Source organism: Bactrocera oleae, chromosome 2 (genome assembly GCF_042242935.1).
Source record: "Bactrocera oleae isolate idBacOlea1 chromosome 2, idBacOlea1, whole genome shotgun sequence".
Lineage (NCBI taxonomy): Eukaryota > Metazoa > Arthropoda > Insecta > Diptera > Tephritidae > Bactrocera > Bactrocera oleae.
Genome location: NC_091536.1, coordinates 57,452,337 through 57,473,781, shown reverse-complemented (window position 1 = coordinate 57,473,781; position 21,445 = coordinate 57,452,337). Strand labels below are relative to the sequence as shown.

The 21,445-nt window shown below is 34.9% G+C and overlaps 1 protein-coding gene and 1 pseudogene across 2 annotated transcripts in view; one reads left to right on the top strand and one right to left on the bottom strand.

Moving 5' to 3' along the window:
- Positions 1–20,300, top strand: part of grsm (granny smith) — a 38,499-nt gene extending 18,199 nt beyond the window's left edge. For both annotated transcript variants that reach the window (XM_036357781.2, XM_036357782.2), the window contains 2 exons: positions 16,249–16,359; positions 19,813–20,300. In XM_036357781.2, coding sequence (XP_036213674.2) covers positions 16,249–16,359; positions 19,813–19,944 — 243 coding nt within the window. In that variant the 3' untranslated portion in view covers positions 19,945–20,300. The remainder of the gene's footprint in view (positions 1–16,248; positions 16,360–19,812) is intronic.
- Positions 10,915–15,681, bottom strand: LOC138857133 (uncharacterized; annotated as a pseudogene).
- Positions 20,301–21,445: the final 1,145 nt, after the last annotated feature.

Sequence of the window (21,445 nt, the reverse complement as noted above, 5' to 3'; positions counted from 1 at the left end):
ATGTGAAAGTAAACTTTTTTGTCCATCTTTCATAATTTTGACAGTTAATTACCAGTTGCCGGCTGAAAAAGTTGTTATACATAAAAGCATTTATATACCGACCTATACATATGTACAGTGTAGTGTCTCTAGGAAGTCAAAGTACAAATAGTCATTTTCTTTTTCGTTTGGTTTTTTTCGGTATTTATGGTTCCTCGTTACTATTACGTGACATTTGGCTTACAGTAGTTTGTGGTGGAGAAAATCTATAAATGGTTTCATACATGCAATGAGTCTCATGCTGCCAAATGGCCAAATGTACTCGTATTACAATACATTGATAAGCAGAATTTGAAGGATTTATCAAAAGCATTTCGACTGGTATATTTTGTTCCATTGATTGACCGGTATGATTGATTTGTGCGAATAATAAATATTATCGCGTCTTTGGAAAATTATTAATCCTATACATAGATATACAAACATACAAGTTTTAAGTGACTTTATAGCTTTTAATAAAGGTGAATAGATTGTTATCGTAATTACAGTTTATTTATTGAGTGCTTTCAACTCATTTTGAATTTCCAATCCAACTTATTTGATTTGATTGATTGTAGCGCAGATTTTTATCAGGCATCTAAGAGCTGTATTCGAGTTAAAATATGCTCAATGAAGGCAAAACTATTCGATATAAATCATTGTATTTGGCCGAAATTCGTTTTACATTTGATGATTTCATGATCAGCGGGAAATTTAGATTTTAATTGATTATTCGATAACATAAATACATAAATTACTACAGGTGTTAAAAAATATTAACAATACTTTCCTCCACCCCTTTGTTTTTAGAAAAGATGCCCTTCGTTTTCTATAAAAAATTATAAATTTAAGGATGGACTAAGATCGAGTGTAACCGAAATTTATAATCGTTTTATAAGAATTCACCATTAATTACACTGATAAACAAGACTAATTTTTTTTTGGTGTAATGAAGTTGTTAAACTAATTTGACGTCGCTGGTTTGAAATCTACCCTCATTTTTTTTCTAGCAGCTCTAGTTTTAGTGATACAGGTACTTCTTGAAATATCGTTACTCGTCTTACTTGAATTAATTTTTAGGGCAAAATATTACTGAATTTTATAAATAAACCTGCTATGTCTGCATTAAGAAGAACTTGCTTAAATAATCCGAATAGTTTTGTGCTGTTGGTGTTGACTATATTTTTAGAGAATGCCGTTTAAATGCGTCTGATTCTATCAAAAAGGTCTATTTGGACTACTTTTACATGGCTGATTTGTGTCTATCTTAAAATGGTAAATTTTTTTGTGGGTCAACAAGGAGGATATACCAAATACCCCTGTTTCATGTGCCTATATGTTAGTCGAGCCAAGACAAAGCACTGGACAAAAAAATTTTGGACTTTTGGACTAGTATGAATGTGATGAATGCTCTCCAGTGGCCAGAGATCGCCTTCTATTACCCTCTCATAATATAAAGTTAGGTCTGATAAAACAGTTTGTAAAAGCTCTAAACAAGAATGGAGGATATTTAAATATATCAGTAAAATGTTTCGAAAATTGAGCACAGAAAAAATTAGAGCTGGTATTCAAATCAGGGCACTAATAAAGGTCCACTTCCTCTTCAGCCATTTAGACCGCTTCACAGAAAATTTAGGCGACTTAAGGGAAGAATAAGGAGAACACTTTCATTAGGATATTCGAACTATGGAAGAGCGATACCAGAGTCGTTGGAATGCAAATGGAAAAATGGAAATGCTGATTATTGCTGGAGCATTCAAAACAAGACTGATGTTCTACTCATGCATGAAAAGCACATGAAAGAAAGTTTTTTTAATTTTTAAAATTGTAGTATTTTTGGCTAAAAATGTAATATGGTCATATTTCGAAAACTAGAGTTGCTAGAGAAAAACTGACTACAGATTTGGAATCATAGTGGCAAAATCATATAAAATCAGGCAAGAAACTTCATAAAACAAAACTACTGTTTCTCAATGTTGTTCAACGAAATCGTGAATGAATTACAATTAAATTTGGTATTTTATAAAGATATGGTATATTATTGGTCATATGTAGACTCACTTAGTTGTACTACTATATTTTGCTTCCCGTCAGCAAAAATGAAATAAATAAATGATAATAAAATCGCCAACCAGAGGGTCGGAATTCATTATATTGGGTTGGCAACTAAGTAATTGCAGACAATTTTTTCATGGAACTAAATAACTTTATTCTGTAATGTATTGCCCATTTTGATCAATGACCTATTGCTATCTTTCAGGCAGCATCATAATCTTCTTTTGATGAATACCAGCTTTTGATGTTGTTTGAGCTGGTTCACCTGGCCTGCTCCACTATCTATCTTTTTTCATTACGTTTCTCTAGCAAATCGCAGCTGTTAATGCGTTGCGTTAAATGCGTTTCTTTCAGTTCGTGAGGAACCCATGTATCGATCTTTTGAACATAGCCAAGTTGTTTTAAGTGATTTTCAATGCATGTATGTGATATCTGAAGCTTCTCTGCAATTTCACGTGTTGTACTGTGACGATCCGAATCGATTATTGCTTTGATTAGGTCGTCATCAACTTCAACTGGACGACCAGAGCGTTTTTCATCTTTGAGTGAAGAATCACCAGAACGAAATTTGGCAAACCAATTTTGACACTGCCGTTCTTTTATGGCTTCGTCGCCATAAACAGCACATAACTTTTTGTGAGCTTGCGATGCGTTTTTCCCTTTGTGAAAATGAAAAAGCAAAATATGACGAAAATGTTCCTTTTGATCTTCTATTTTTCAACGAACGCCAAACGAAAACTACGCAACCGATCAAAAAACTTTGAAACTATGAAATAACAAAATGTGTTTTACATTTGGACTACGCCAGCAAACCTAAAAATTCAACTGAAGCCAGCTATGAGTGAAATCCGCAATTACTTAGTTGCCATCCCAATATTAGCGATTTTAGACCAAGGTCTAGACCTACTCCATTTATATTCCATTAATATTAGTTATAATTTTTAAGAAATCTTGTCCAGTTAATTTCATTAAAATATCACAAATTTTGAACAACCCAAATGGTTTAAAGTCAAGTAGAAATTCGGAAATCACTATACAGCGTATACAGGGGCAGATAACGGTTTGGGTTTGTTGCATTAAACTTTGACATTGCTTAGGTATACCGACAAAATATTTTTAAGCAATTTTATGAATATATAACTCACACACTTACTGAAATACTCGGCATTTATTCTTGTTAGAATGTTAACATATGTTATATAGGGGAGTTGGAGTACTTCGTAGACGAATTTCACATATTTTCCACATTAAACTACAATATATTCTATTCAATTCATTCGGTTAATTTTGCTAAGATATGTTACATATTGGTCAATATATTTATATTAGATGGCCTCTTATGGATGAGTGCTTTCTTCAAGCGGTCCAGTTGTTGGCAGTAGAGGGCCGAATTGAGCGTTTGGTCATATGGGAGCAGCTCATAGTAGATGATTCCTTGCCAATCCCACCAAACACACAGCAAAACCTTCCTGTCCGTCAATCCGGTCTTGGCCACCGTCTGGGCCGCTTCCCCGAGCTTTGACCACGACCGTTTGAGCTCGATGTTGTCGTAAGTGACGCATACATCGATCTTCTTTTTGAATCCAATGTTATGCAAATGGTTCCAAACGGTTTTCTGGCTTATCTTTAGTTCCTCAGCAATTAAAAAAGTGCTCACGTGACGGTCTGTTTCCACTATTTCCATGATTTTGTCGCAATTTTTGACGACAGGCCTCACGACGTGTGGTGCATCTTTGACATCGAAATTACCGGAACGGAACCTAGCAAACCACTTTTGTGCTACACATTCGTTTACAATATCGGGTCCATAAACTAAATTAATTTTTTCAGCCGCTTTGGCTGCTTTTTTGCCTTGATCGAAGAAAAATTGTAAAATATAGCGAATTTTCTCTTTGCTGGTGTCTATCTTTGACGAGCGCTCACAACGTACTGAATCAATCAATCGAAAAACTGTCAAAGACAAACTTTTAGCGCGAATAAACACGTTTTCAGCGCCGAATAGTATGGTATGATCCGACACGTAACACTAGTACTATGGACAATAACGCCATCTCTGAACTTTTTACTTTACCTAATATGTTATGAAGCCAACCGGAAGTTTGAAAATCTTCTGTTTAGTATATTTAAGAATGGGCATCATTGATCCAATTTTATCTATTATTGACATAACTACATATTAGGAAAAAAAAGTAAGCAGAAAAAGATGCTCACATACCATCACTATTATATAAGTAGTAAAGGCAACTGGATGTTAAAAATTCTGATACTAATCATATTGATGGAGCAAGTTTTCACCCAATTTCATCAATTTTAAGCGCAAAGATGTGCCGTTATTAGAAAAACACACTCAGTCAATTTTATTCAGATAATTCACATATTGACCGTTTTATGCGGTAATAAAGTCAGCCGCAATTCAAAAATCGTTCTATTAGTTTTTAAGATTTTCAATACACAGGTGCCTCTCCTTAATAGGAATTGTTGTACTAAATTGCAATTTTGTTCCTTAGTTATGGCAATTTATATGTTTTCGATTAATGGGATTTTCTGGGCGTGGCAGTTACGTCCATCTGCAATACCTACTTCCCTTGGGTGCCAAGAAATATGAGTACCATGTGTAAGTTATCGCTTACACTGACAGACGGACAGACAGTCATTCACTCGGAATTCAACTAGTTTCATCATCCTGATCATTTGCATTTATATATATGTATAACTCCATATCTATCTTGATTAATTTTAGGTGTTAGAAACAACCGTTAGGTGAAAAAACTGTAATACCATGTAGCAAGATGTTGGGAGAGTTGCATAAAAAAAAATTCAGCATTCATTATTTGACGAAATTATGAATGGATCATAATCATATTTGGTATATTATTTAAGCTACATGTTATATAATCACTTAATTGATATATTTATATTAAAATAAATTTAACTAACATAAATCTAAATTTATTATAATGTAATTATATCTTGAATTTATTATATTAATATCCATACTTTTTGTTACCGAATCACATAATACTAATTAATATAGGTATTCTGGCTTAATTTAATTGAGATATGTGTGAGATAGGTTATATCAATTAAGGGAAATCATGTTTTCAGAAAACCTATATTCTATCAGGCGGAGTGTCAGAAATATTTAATTTAGATTTATAGTTTTGTAATTTCAAATAAATGTTTATCTTAACGAGTACGGCAAAATCATAAGCAACATTTTTAGTTCTTATTCAATCCTTATTAATACATACGTGTATTGTGCTGCATATTCGCTGGTTGTTTGTAAAGCGGTTACGGGCATTTATTGTAAATAAAGAAAGCATAACATTCGACGAAGCGAATGGTGCAACCTCCAATGCAAGCAGGCAAACTTTCTCAGCAATGAATGTGTTATTGCTATTCCTATTGTAATAAATCTATACATAAAGTAACCGCCCAACCAGTCCTCGGTAAAGGAAGCAATCCATAAAAATTCTAAAACAACCCGGTAGTCCGTTACACGTAGAAAGTGCGAGTACTCTGACTCAATCGAGGTGTGACTGAATTTATTACTTCACATTTCTTTGTGATTTCATTTTACAATAATTATTTATTTGTGCTTCATCCACATGCAGGCATGTATGTTTGTAGTTGCTTCTCGCACAGTCTTCGAAGTCACAGGGCGTTTTCATAAAATACCCATCCGCCGTTTACTTACCTGTTTATATTGTTCCAATATTGGCTAAATTGCTCTCTGGTGTAGCAAACAGTTTTTCCTGTTCACCAAGTTCGCTTGCTAACATATAACCTCAACTCTTCGCGCAATGTCGGAAGCTACTAACATCATATGGCTTTGTTATTTCACTTCATGCGTTGCAATTTTTTGTCTTTTTGTTGTTCTATTTTTTATTTACTCATGGTTAAATATTTGTTGCTCCCCAGAGCTTGTATTTATGAATTTTTGTTGTCCTTTAGTACAAACTTGAGCATAATATTCAAATACTAAATAACTAAAGTAACTATAACAATATCTCACTGAAAATGGTTGGGGAACAAGTGTAGTAATTATTATTTTTTACTTCTGATTAAGGCAGTTGAAAAATCATTAGTAATTTGCTCTTATTTATAATAGCTCTCTTCGATTCGTAAAGTGTTGAAGAAAAGCCAATCGAACATATTATACCAGCTCTCCAACAAATAAAGCAGTACTTGCGGTGCAACCCTTAGCTAACATGCACCATTATACTTGAGTTTAAGTCTAAAGTTTTAAAAATCAATAAAAATCTCGTTTGTATTTTCACTTTTAAGAAATTTTTTTCATATTCATTCACTGCTCTAAACTATTTCAAACAAAATTTGGTTGCTTTGAAGATAGCGGTAGCGGTACCACTTTAAACAGGTATTCGTTGACTATCTTGTATCGAATTTAATTCGATATCTTTTTTATATGTACATTTTTTCAAGGGAGCGCTGCTCTCAAAGATAACTAGCAGAGAAATGGCAAATCGAAGACTACAAATAATATTTGCATCAGGTAAAGGTTCAAATGCTATGCATTTTTTTGTAAGAATTTAATTCCGCTATCGCTCCGGTATTAAACACTGTGCGTCGTGCAGTGCTGTGAAACGCAAGGAGTTTTGCCAGACGAATCTCCAACAATCTGATACGATAACTTCACACTTGCAGTTAAGGCAACGTCATAAAAGTGCTAACTAAATGTAAAAAAAACAAGGCAGGCACATATTGTACACAAACCACATAATAACCTTGAAAACTTTTTATTTGCAAAAGTTTATCGGAGAAAATTGAATCGAAAAGGAAAAGAAAGAACACTGAACGCATATTAAATGCAAACAAGCCTTCACTACCTCGGTTGCCTCGGTATTGGAGTCTGTGCCAGGCAAAAGCGAAAATGTTATAGAACCCAAAAAGCAAGCATACATCAAGGCGTGTAAACAATATTGAAAAGTTTAATCGCTGACAACGCGTCAAAGTTGCGTTTGCTGCTTAAAACTGTTTGTTGCCGAACATGTACGGCTTTGCGGTTTGTCTGTTTGTTTCTCCTTCATACCCGTATGCGACTTTCGAAATTTTGTTCTGCGTTGATTCCCTTGGAAGTTGAGTAAGCTTTCTGCACAGTTTAACACGCGGAAACATCTGGGCGGTTGTCTGTTAAATCTGGCTGTTCTGATGTGCTTGTGATACGATTTGAATATTGTTTCATTGATACAAATGCCGTGTTACATCGATGAGTGGCTTATAAAATATAGGGTGTTCTTCCTGCAGAAAATTTTGTAAAGTCTTGAATAATTTTAAGTCCTAATTAATATTAGGTAAAGTAAAAAGTTCGTTCGGTTTTTATCTAAGAGATGGCGTTATTGTCCATTGTATTAGTGTTACGTGTCGCATCATGTCATACTATACGGCGCTGAAAACGTGTTTATTCGCGCTAAAAGTTTGTCTTTGACAGTTTTTCGATTGATTGACTCAGTACGTTGTGAGCGCTCGTCAAAGATGGACACCAGCAAAGAGAAAATTCGCTATATTTTACAATTTTTCTTCGATCAAGGCGAAAAAGCAGCCAAAGCGGCTGAAAACATTAATTTAGTTTATGGGCCCGATACTGTAAACAAACGTGTAGCACAAAACTGATTTGCTAGGTTCCGTTCCGGTAATTTCGATGTCAAAGATGCAGCACGCGTCGGGAGGCCTGTCGTCGAAAATTGCGCTAAAATCATGGAAATAGTGGAAACAGACCGTCACGTGAGCATTTTTTTAATTGCTGAGGAACTAAAGATAAGCCAGAAAATCGTTTGGAACCATTTGCATAACATTGGATTCAAAAAGAAGCTCGATGTTTGGGTGCCACACGAACTAACGCAAAAAACATGATGGACCGAATTTCCATCTGCGAATCGCTGCTGAATCGCAACAAAATCGACCCGTTTCTGAAGCGGATTGTGACTGGCGATGAAAAATGGGTCACTTACGACAACATTCAGCGCAAACGGTCGTGGTCAAAGCTCGGGGAAGCGGCCCAGACGGTGGCCAAGACCGGATTGACGGCCAGGAAGGTTTTGCTGTGTGTTTGGTGGGATTGGCAAGGAATCATCTACTACGAGCTGCTCCCCTATGACCAAACGCTCAATTCGGCCCTCTACTGCCAACAACTGGACCGCTTGAAGAAAGCACTCATCCAGAAGAGGCCATCTTTGATCAACAGAGGCCGAAGTGTGTTCCATCAGGACGACGCCAGGTCACACACCTCTTTGGTGACGCGCCAGAAGCTCCGGGAGCTCGGATGGACGGTCCTAATGCACCCACCTTATAGTCCGGACCTGGCACCAAGTGATTACCATCTTTTCCTGTCCATGGCGAACGCGCTTAATGGTGAGTAGTTAGCCTCAAGAGAGGCCTGTGAAAATTGGCTCTCCGAGTTTTTTGCCAATAGGGACGCAGTCTTCTACGAGAGGGGTATAACGAAGTTGGCATCTCGTTGGCAACAAGTTTATGAACAAAACGGCACATATTTGACTTAAATCGGACAAACGCACACAAAGTTATCTTCTTTTGAAAAATCAATAAAAAACCGAACGAACTTTTTACTTTACCTAATATTATTAAAAATTACAAATGAAATGCTGGTGATTATACTGGTTTACTGGAAGCTTCAAGTTTTTGGACTGTGGTTTCTTCATTTTTGTTTCAAATCTCAATAATAATATAATTTTTATATAAGTCAGTTCCTGTCTTAATATAAAATATTCTGTACGAACTAAAAGAATTTTGGGAATATTGCGATTTGTTTCGCAATATCGTGTCTCTTACCATACACTTGCAATGCTCCAACTGTTGTCACCAGTCTGAAAAATACGCTTTCTGGAGGTCTGCAAAGTATGCCTCTGCGGCTGCGCAAGCCTCCTCATTTGATTCGAATTTTTTTCCGGCTAGTAACATTTTCAAGTTTGACACAAAAAGTCATATTAGGCCAAAGCTAGATAATTCGATGGTTGGGGTAGCTCGGAGTGTGATTTTGGCCGTGGTAATGGCGGATTTTAGCCGTGCCGTCGCCAATTTTAGCCGTGCTTTCTGCAACTCCGTGTCGAATCCCCCCAATAATTTGACAAAGGAGATCCTCAGAATCTTAGAAAACGGTAGCCATCATCTTTCCGGCCGATGTAAAAGTAGTCGGCTTCTTCGGAGTAGGTTCGCGGGTGAAGTTCGCTCAGTCACTGTTCCTTGGTCTCTAGTGTTAACCAGTGGATTTATATATCGTTTGCCTGCTGTCTCAGCTATTTTGCGCATCTTCAATAGGCGGCCAATACGAGCTCGTGGACTTTTGTCAGGTTATCCCCTATGATGACCGTTTTCAAATACCGACGTGCGACCACTCGTGATTTTCCTTTGTGATTTCTCTTCCAATAACCTAGAAATTGATCACCGTCTGATATTGCTCGTTTCACATTATTCTAAAATCCTCGGATACGTCCTCTTCCAAATTTTGACAGTATCTGTCAACGGTAATGTGGTAGGCGATAGCCATAAGGCGGTAGGCTAAGTACACTCTTATCGTTATGACATTGATTTCGATATTACTCTAGAGAAATCATTTGACTAGAAATCGTGTTTTTCCATATACTGAGGTTTTTTTATGCCACATTCAAGTTCCTAATTCCATTTTGAGTTTAGTATACACATGTATTGTTTTTTATATTATTCTTCAGATTTTGCTCGCAATTCGGAGTAATTTAGATCTCACCATGCATTCGTAATGCCATATCGTCACCGCAGGAATTCATAATATGAAATGTAAAACGCTTGGCAACCAATATTTGTGGCATAAAGCCTATGCTTTTGCTTTACATTGTGAGTTTGCGACTTTCATCGGTTCTAATACTCTCATTCTTTGCCTCCTGCCCTTCTTTTAACGAGTATTTCTTCTCTTATGGTTCTGCTCTGAGTTTCGCTTTAATGCATTTTATGTTTCATATTTTTCTATTATCTCCAATATTTCATAAATTATGTATCTTCTATTGTGCTTGTGCATTTGGCATTTACCGAATATTTGCGTTTACTCTCTAATGGCGGTGTACTCGTATATTGAACAAGCAAAAATTTTATGACGCAAGCTCCACTTGTAACTTTATAAAGGGCATTGTCAAGGTGGCTTCAGGATTATGTTGCAAAGTGAGAAATAAAAGTGATAAAAATAAATTTAAAGTGAATAAATTTTGTATAACTGGATCTTTTCTTTAGAATCTTTTATGTGAATTTATCAGGGAATATTTTCTCTTAACGTTAGGGCTAGCAAATAATTGTATTTGAAGCGCACAAAGAAGGTCTTTCATGTGATTCTTCTCAAATTTTCTTCTACAATTTTTGTTTTAGGTCGTGTAAATACATACTACTATTCTTAAGAGCTCGAGATGAAAGCAGCACTGTCAGGTAATTCAAAGGATACTTACAATTGTGATTACTTGCACGATTCTTTAAGGTATCATAACTTCACCATCTTTACTTTGATTTTAGTCTACTTAAATATTGAGGTTACTACTATTTCTTTGATCAACTTGGGAGACTGATACGTCGTAGTGATGATGATAATGTTATCATGTTCAAATAAAATATACTGGTTTTTAAGAAATTGCCCTTAAAGACGCAGATGCAGTAGGTATTTTTTAAATTATATAACATTTGCTCGACACCGCACTACCAAAATATTTTAACTGTTTCCCAGTTTTGAACATACATACTAAAGGGTGATCCATTTAGATGTTCTCTACTTTTTTAAAGAAAAATGCACAGAAAATAAAAATTTAATAGGTAATGTTTTTTATCCTTCGAAAGAACATTCTTTGGCATTTATTTTTTGAAGATTATATCCTTCAAATGTTGGCCGCGTCTACGTCTCAGATGGTCCATCCGTTGCGTCCAATTTCCAATGACTCGGTTGAGCTTTTCGACTGGTGAGTTCAAGGCCTGAATCGAAGCGAGATTGTCCGCATAGACTTTAGACTTTACATGTCTCCACAGGAAAAGGTCTAACGGTGTGATGCCACATGATCTTGGTAGCCACTCGACCAGCCCAAAACGTGAAGTTATCTGCTCACCAAAGTCTCACAATAAATCCATTAATTGATGCAATGCGTGGGAAGTGGCGCCGTCTTGTTTAAACCAAATTACAACGAGATTACGAGCTTCAATTTCAGGCATCAAATAGTCGGTTATCATGGCGCAATAACGGTCGCCATTGACGGTTACGTTCTCATCGGCATCATTTTTGAAGAAATGTGGACCGATGATTCCACCGGCCCACAAACCACACGAAAATGTTGTTTTTTCTGGATGAAATGGTAGCTCTTGAATCTCTTTACATATCCATTGAACCAGAAATGGGCCTCATCGCTGAACGTCGGATCTTCTTGGAACTTACAAGGGCCCATAGAGCGAGGAGATGTCGCTTGGAATGGTCGAGCGGCTTCAGTTCTTGCACAATCTGTATTTTGTACGCTTTCAATTTAAGATCTCCACGTAAAATGCGCCAAGTCGTTCAATACGTCAGTACTAGTTGCTGCGAACGGCACTGAATCAACTCTCCACGGTCTTCGGGTACACTCTCAGCTACGGCCGCTATATTTTTTTATCTGCGTGCAGGACGTGGCCTATTCGGTCGAATATATATTATACAATAATGAAGAGTCTCAAGATGGGTGATGGTCTTGCGAATAGTATGCACAGTAGGCCGATTTTGTTGACCATAAGTTGAGCGAAGCGCGCGAAGCATATTCTTTAGAGAACGTGAATTTTTGTAATAAAGTTGAGCAATTTGTAAACATTGTTCAGGCGTGAGTCCTTCCAAGTTAAAATGCCAAACAATACGGAACAAAAATATCATGACAGCTTTACACGACTCACGTGGGATCTATCAAAAAAGTTTATTGAAAAAAGTACCTCTACTTGGATCACCCGTTATATAATACAGAGGAAAATTCAAAACTGCAGGAGACGCCTCGCGACATTGTTGCTCTCTTTGACGAGGGTCTGATCCTCAATAAATCGAAGAGATAACTTTTGTTTTTACATGGTCGGACACCAGGAGGGTTTGTATCCAGAAAATTACGATATCTATCAATTATAAAGCGTGAATGGTTAATTGCTGAAAACATTTGCTGAATTAAAATATCTTGAACGAATTAGCTGTGTCTTTTTGTGTCTTGCGGGCAACAAACTCCGATTTCTAATGGTTATGTAACACATGCACTTTTTCCATAAATACTCTTCAAGTTATACGAATTTTTCATTTCATTCATATTTTTCTTCTCCTACATCTGTGAAGTTTATCATTTCACTATACTATAAAAAATTATCATCAGAAAACGGTCCACCAATAACTTGTGTCATATCGTCCATGAAAACTAAAATTTTAATGTTTTACGTTATATTATTGTTGTGTGATTGTTTCCTAAACATGACATCGTGGGGAGGATAGGGTGCGGCCGCGTAACATTTACACTTTGAGCTCTTGCCTCTCTTATTTGACAAAGAAAAATGTTCAAAGTGGATTTTGAAAGTAACATACATATTTATTTATGTATTTTTTAGAACAGAAAAACTTTCATTCTCTTGTTTATCATTTGTGAACAGAAAAAAGTATTTTTTTTTTAAATTATATTGGAAGAAAGAAATAAAAATAAAAACAAGTAAGCAAGGGCTAAGTTCAGGTGTAAGCGAATATTTTATACTCTGGCAACTTGGAATGAGCAAAGCAGGGAAAATACCTTAAGTTGTTAGCAAAATTTTATATTAAAAAGCGGCTAAATTTAATATTTGTTCATCGCTAAACCATTAACATAATAAGGTTTGTAGAATAACGGAAATCGTTCTATTATTTCGGCATTAAACTAATGTACAAGTACAACATATTACATAATGACCGATATATACGGTATAAGACCAACCGGAAGTATGAAAATCTTTCACTAAGTATATGGGAGATAGGTGTAGTATTGACCCAATTTTATCTTTTTGGGCATTACTACATATATTAGTACCAACAAATACTCTCTGAGCTTCATTAAGGTACCTCACATACCATCAACAATATATAAAGAGAAAGAGAAGATCCTGATATTAATTTGTTGGGGCTAAGTCAAGTTTTCATCCCGTTTATCCATTTTAAACACACAGATACGTATATTATTATTTCAAAAACACGCTCACTTAATATAATTAAGATAACTGATATAATTTTCAATTAGGTATATGGAGACTAAGGGAATTATTGATCCGATTCAATCCAATTTTGATACACAGGCATACTATTGTCAGAAAAGGATTCTCTCCGAATTTCACAAAAGGGACTGGGGTCCACATACTTTGTACCTAAGAGCTTGAATAGTTTTTGTTCAATTTATACAATATTTGGTATAAAATATATATCCCCGAGATATGGGTTTTCGCTTAAAGGTGGGCGGTGCCACGCCCATTGTCTAAGTTTTGTGTTGTTTGCTATAAAGCTGGTACTATTAGACTATGTGTAAAATTCAAAGTCTCTGAGATATATTCCTTAATGAGTTATCGTACTTTTAGTAGTTTTAATCAAAACCTGAATATGGGAAGTGTGCGGGGTTGTCACCTGAAATTTTCACATCGTTGGTAGGGGTGATAAAAGGATTTTTCCTGTGCGAATTTGGTTATGATAGCTTTAGCGGTTTAGGAGATATGTACATTAAACCTATTAGAGGGCGGGGCCCCTTGCACTTTTCCAAAATTTCTTTAACTGCATATGCCTCTCTCTAATGCGATTCGTTATACCAAATAACAGCTTTATATCTTATTTTGCAACTTAGTTATGGCTATTTATTAGTTTTGTGGGCGTGGCAATGGTCCCATTATGCCCATCTACAATACCCACTGTCTTACGGTGCCGAGAAATACATATGTGCTAAGTTTCATCAAGATATCTCAATTTTCGCTCAAGTTACAGCTTGCACGGACGGACAGACAGTCACCCGGATACCAAGAGTATAAAAATATCATATTCGACATGATCTCGAAATTCGTTTAACATTTTACCAAAATTAGAGTTGCAATCAGTAAACATATTTTTGTTAATACTAGAGGACACTGTCCACGTTTACCTTGGCTAAGATATACCATAGATTAATTACAAGTATAAAATATTCAATACAGTCAATTGTATTTGTGAATAAAAGGAAAATCGTTATTTTCGGCGTAAGAATAACCCCGTGGAATACTTCCGAATTTGAATTGCCTTAAGATAAGCGAAGAATGGTCGGGCTGTTGGTAATCCCAGACAGTGGTAAAACAGCACCACCGAAAACTTCATTGAAAGCATTATGAAAGCCTGATGCAACTATCAATAAATTTTCTATTGTGATATTAAAAATGTCTTTGTTCAGTAGCGATAATCAGTATAATCCATATTTGTATACAAAAGTTACTGTACTCTTGCAGTAGCTATCTGTTGTTAGCATTATTTTTTTTGTAAGTAATAAAATATTCCATTGATTCTTACATCAATTTTGAGCACATGCCTATGATTGAAAAAATAATTTTTGTATTCATGAATTGTATTGACGTTTAACCTAAATAGATAAAATTTATCCTTTGTACGTTCCCTGATTCTAAGCTATCTCTCCACCAACTTTCAGCCAAATCGTTTACACCGTTCTTGATTTCTAAAAAGTCTAACTGACACGACTCACTTTTATATACCTACTTACATATGTATATGAGGTGTGTTCAAAGGAAAAGGTGAATTTATTTTGTTTTTGTTATAATCGGACACATGTTTATCATGTGCTTTCATTTACTGCGTTCACATAGGGACTCATTAACGCCAAATTTTCTTTTGGTGTCGTTCTGAGCGTTCACACGAGTAAAAAGAGTTCAGCGACTCAAATCGAGTTTTTCTGTTATTCCTTTTCATAAAATTTTCACAAATGTTTTTGCGGTTCGGCTACGCGACACTTAGAGTGGGTTGTATATTTTATTTGTATGTTGGGATGATGGTCTCACATTTTGCTTGCAAGGAATTACCATGAATGTGGTAGAACAATATGCGTAATACCGTAATACGCTTAACCCTTCTAATGTTTTCAAGGCCAAATTTATAAGCGATATTTCTACTGTGGTAGTGCTGTGCACTTTCCGGAAGCCATGCTGGTGGTCTGCTAGACTCAGGTGGTGTTGTGCCGTATGAAAGCTAGGCCTCCACCATCATTTCGCTCGCGATCCTTACGTATAACGTTGAAACCTGCATAACTCAGAAGATCTGAGCGTATGTTTAACTTGGTCGATTCCGGTAACGTAGAACCGGCTGTTGTAACAATAATCGACTAGTAAAATATGTAATATAACCCTAAAATATTGCATTGTGAAAGGAATTTTGAGACATACAGTATGTTTGTACGTAACAGAGTGCATGGCATAGCGAAACTCTGTTGTTTGTCTATCTTTGTTGTATTTGTCTTTGTATATCTGCCCGAACTAGCAAATAAATATTAATTGAAAATGCATGGCACCCCCCCCTCTCTAAAATAACACAAACACATACAAACATGCTAACAATTGGTGCATACTGATTGATTTGACACGCACATTCATGTTCTCTGTCCACTTAAATAACGGTTTTATTGCCTGGTTGCCATTGCGATATGTCAAATGAATGCCAATTATAGCCAATATCCACTTTCGTTTTTGACATTTGATTTCTGTCAAAGCCATCAGCCGTTCAACCAACACACACATACACATACAGCTACACTCCAGCCTATGCCTGAATTCTTTGCTCATTTCATGTCAAATTGAGTTAACAAAAGCGACGGTGCTACTCAATATTTTAGTGTTTAGTTTCCGTGTATCTCTTGAATATGGGCGATATTCTCTTATCTGCCGTGGTCGACACACGAGTATCGATAATTCATCTATTAAGAGTAAATATTTTTGATTTGTTTTTTATTACAAAACTTCATGCAAATATTTTCCCTTGTCGTCCTCTTCGCTTGTGAATATCTCATGTCTTTACTATCATGTTATTGTATTCCTTATCTATTGAAATATTAAATTTTTCGAGTTGTATTCGTAAACGGACTATAAATGCATATTGTTTAGGTGAACTTTTTTAAAAATTGAATGTATAAAATATAACTGTTTTTAATATTTTATTTTCAGGATCGTAACAACGCTCAACCGTCCTGTGCTGGTCTTTTTGTTGGCGCTCACCTTGGGTTTGATTATCCCGGTGTTTGGATGCATGTCGATATGGCTACACCAGTATCGACGGTATGTATAGCAAAGATCAGCTCCGCGTACGTTAAAAGTCGGGTTTATTTTTTTCCAGTAAACCTTTTCCTATTACAATCTTATATGTCTACTTATACATTTCCAAACGGACTTTCAATTGGATAATGTAACTCATAATTTCTCCCAATTTGTATAAGCAATCAAAACTCGATTATATCGACCCCATTAAGCTAAATTATCAACTTAATTGCAACAGATAAGTGAATTGCTTGAACATATACTGATGCTATTATATTTAACAACAAGTTTTTTTGAATTAGGCCTTATTAAGGACCCCATAAGTAAATATTATATATGTATAATTATTTCAAAACTGTGTGCAACTGAACGACTTTCACCGGCAACACAGATTTTAATAAAATTTCTCGAAAATTCTGGAACTTGCTTACAGACTGAACTGAAAGGATTTGTTTTCTATCTGATCAGAAATACCGGTATTATGACCATAATTTTCCCCCTTATAATAAATTAGATACATATTCAGCTACTTTAATATACAGACCAATAATCTACCTGATAGGTAGCGGTGGGATCGAAATATTTTTAAAACCCATAACTATCTTCCGATTTATATTTGATTTTATATTAGTCATATGAAATAAAATAATATTCGAACCAGATGGCAAAATTATAATCAAATACTAATTGATGGACAAGCGGAAGTTTAAAATATTAAAAAATAAAATCACTTTGTCTCGAAAAGTGTTGTCATCAATTCCAATAGAAATTAAATGATCATTTTATATGACGTAATAAAAGACCTGCACCAATTCACATCTTGTAGGGAACATTGGTATTTAAGGTAATATCTTTGAAGTCTTACATAACTGCACTCTATTTTAAAAAGTTCAGCAATCATAGCCGTTTTTAATGACAGACACGAATTTTTGATTGTAATTAATTAAATCTGGGCTTATTGTTACGATTTTTAAATAAAAAAATCAATCACTTATAATCGACATTAAAAAACGGACAAGGTCTTGTTAATCCTTTTTCGATGATCTTAGCACTTCCATGATGATTTTTTAATTTCGAATTTTTATGATTTTCTGCACCGATAATGTTTGATTAATTTTATTACAAATCATTAATAATTATTATTTTTGAGCAAAAAATAAAAATCAAAAACAATCATTATTTATGACTGGGTTCTTATAAACTTTTTTGCTAACTTCGTTGCATTTTCTTCTAGAACAAATCTAAAGGATAAAATTTATGGCAAGGTTTTAACACGGTCTCTTATCACTAAATTTTCATATAATAGATATATGTCCTGGTTTTCATGATTTGGCAAATTTTATCAGTATCAGATCCAAAACATGAATGTTACTGAAAAAATAATTTCAGTCAGCATATGCAGCGGATGCGGTTATTTTTATACTCTTGCAACATGTTCCTACAGAGTATAATAGTTTTGTTCACCTAACAGTTGTTTGCATCATCTAAAATTAATCGACTTAGATATGGGGTTATATACAATATATATAAATTATCAGGATGGAGAGACGAGTTGAAATCCGGGTGGCTGTTTCTATGTACCGTAAGATGGTTGGTATTGCAGATTTATGTAATCGGACCACTTCCACGCATACAAATAAATTTGCAGTCTAATATTCTATAAAAAGTGTGCGTGGTCCCGCCCCCTAATAGGGTACATATCTCCTAAACCGCTAAAGCTATATTAACAAAATTTACTAAAAACAATTTTTAGCAACTTTATCGACAGTGTGAAAATGAGTGAGATCGTGTGACAACCCCGCCCACTCCCTATATAACGGTACTGTTAAAAACTATTAAAAGCGCGATAAACCAAGCACTAAACACGCCAGAGACATTAAATTTTATCTCTGGGGTGGTATGAGACGACTTTATAGGAATCGCGTTCAAAATTAGATATTGGGCGTGGCACCGCCCACTTTTAGGTGAAAACCCATATCTTGGGATCTGCTTAACCGATTCAACCAAATTCGATACATAACATTCTTCTTATATTTCTATGTTATAGTGCAAAAATGTGCGAAATCGGATTACAACCACGCCTATTTCCCATATAACACCATTTTAGATTCCATCTTGTTCTTCCACTTGCAAGTATGCAAATAAAGCACCAATGAATGTATCGAGATAAAACTTTGAGTTGGGCTACCTTATTACCGAAAATTTTCTAAATCGGACTAGAATTATTCAACCCCCCATTATTGAATATGTGGGCCCCAGTTTCTACAGCGAACATTTGATCGAAAATATCGGTCAATCTGTGAGATATGTTATAGAAATTCTAAGAAAATCCTTTTCTGATAATAATATGCCTGTATGTCAAAAATGGGTTGTATCGGGTCAATAATTCCTTTAGCCCCCATATACCTAATGGAATGATTTTCGAACTACCGGCTGACTTTATATCAAATTTCCGCAAATAAGTAAGATACCTTAGCAAAATTTACTGGCAATATGTAAAATTGGTTCACAAAATACTCAAATTATCATATACTACATATATTGATTTTCTTTGTTCTAACAAACCGTATGCACCTGAAGGTATTTCCCTGGCGTTGATCCTGGCAAGTTGCAAGAGTATGAAATGGTACGTTACACCCGAACTTAGCTCTTCCTTACTTGTTATATATTATATTATTCCAGCACATTTTTGGGAAGTTCATGTTAATGTTTTGTTTAATCTTTTGCTAATATTTCATATTTAAAGAACAATAATTGATTTGAAAATGGTTAAACATTATTATACCGATAAACTCGTTTCACCCGTATTAGCCGACAAAAATTATTTTTGTAATATCTTTCATGTTTTGAATCTGATAGCGAATAATTTTGCAATACTCGTGGCAACTAATACATATATTCAATATGTGAAAATTTAAGGACCTAGTTCAATAACTATGTTTGATATTCGATTTTTTCTAATTTTCTGAGGGGTGGAAAAAGGGCGTGGCAACACCATAAGATAAACTTCATCCTTTAGATTTGTTCTAAAAGGAAATGCGACGATATTAGCAAAAAACTTCATAAAAACGAGTGATATAAAAGTGAGTTTTATTTTGAGCAAACAGAAAAATAAATAAAATTCATAAATAATCATTATTTATACTTTTTAATAAGTATTTGTTATTTATTATAAATTTAATCAAAATTAATAATTATCGGTAAAGAAAATCGTAAAACACAATGCATAATAATTATTACGTGATTTTTAAAATAAAACTTATAATGATTACGGTCTCTGAATTAAATTTCTTAATTTTCTGTTTGCTGTTGCAAAGTATAATGGGTTATACAAACCAAAAAATAAATGATTGAATCAGTAACTTTTAAAATCATCTTTTTGCATTTTTTATACTTTACCACTTATTCTTTTGTACTCGTTAACACATATTTTTTTACATTTTTGCTTTGATTCCACCATCTTTTCGTTTGCAGGGTGAACGTGCCACCGGCTATGGCGTAGCACTCTTACTAACACTCTTCGGAAACTATACAAAATGCAGTCTGCTGCAATCGATTGCACCCAACGATGCAGAACCGCCAACGAAGCGCGTTTGTCGTGATTAGGCAGCAACAACAATGTTACAATCCCAGTATGACTTATCCCCGAAATATGTAATACATCACCAAACGAAGAGGTAGTGTTGCAGAGAACTGGAGTAGTATGAGTTATTAGGGAAGATAACAACAATGCCAGTAATCGTTTCCTTCGCGCTTTGCGTTATTTCGCAGCGTTTTTTTTAATTTTTCTTCGGTTTATTACTATTTTGTTTTTTTTTGTGGTGCGGTCTAACCATTGTGTATACTTTTGAGTGAGTTTTCAATTTCAATTGTAAACGACATTATCCGTAAATTCTACTTACTCTTCTTTATCTTGTATTATGAAGTAAAAGGAATAAACTCATATAAAAATAAAAACGAAATATTTATGCTTTATTTAATTTTGCTGCGTCAAATAGCTTTTTCGCCCGACTGCTCACTGATACTCGATTGCAATTACGTTGAACAGCCGGTAAACACAGAAATTGAAATATGATATAAATACAGAATTATTTGCTACCTTTTATCTTCTACAATCTGCTTCCAATATAAATAGCATACGGCTGTGTAAGTATTATTTCTGTGGTCACCTTGCCGTTGTGCAATTATGTCCTAGCGATTTTGATCTAAACTACAAGTACTTGCTCGTTTGTATCGAATTTTTTAGCTAAGAATGCTGTAGATAGCTTCAAGGAGAAATTTGCTATAATTTGTCTTAGGCAAACGAGCATTATGCATTTCCATCTATGTGGTATATAAATAGCTACCAGTTATATTAGTTTATTTTATATTGTTTGCACACAAATTGATTGTGTCGTCCCCTTTTACGAGTACAGGATGTCTTTGTTTTCAATTTAATGACTTCGAAAAGAGTGAAAATAAAGTCAACATCATTTATATTGCCTTAATGTCCAACAACTAAATACGTTCGTCACAATAAATGCTAAAAGGATTTCGGAAATTGTAGATTTATATAACGGTTCTTCTTAGGTAGAGTGAATATAGCCGTTTGGTGGTTAGGCAAATACTCGCAAAATGTGTGCTTAATAATTAAGTTTTCATGAAATCAAGAAAAACCATCCAATGCTGTATGTATACGAGGGTTGTCAGAAAAATACTACTCCCGGATATTGCCAATATGGGAAAAGAAATTTTCTGCGCAATAGTCACTCCAGGTAATTAATTCAATTCTTCGTCATTGGCCAATTGTAAATGACGTGGATAAATTCGTGTCTTTTTGGGCATGGTTAGCATTACCAGCTGCTATAAGGTAAAAAGGGGATGACAAACGTTTTATGGGATTGATTACTTGGAGAAGGGTAAAGTGTTAAAAAGACTCCTCTATGCTGAATTTTTCAAAATTTTTTTTGTTCAAAATTTTGGTGTTACTTTTTTAGGTTAAATATGGTACTTTTCGGATCGCCCTTTTATTAAAATACTGCAAAAAGTTAAAATATATATATATGTAAGTACGTACCAATGCCAGTAAAATCCAAAACGTTTACTTAAATTCGTAATTGTTTTCTTT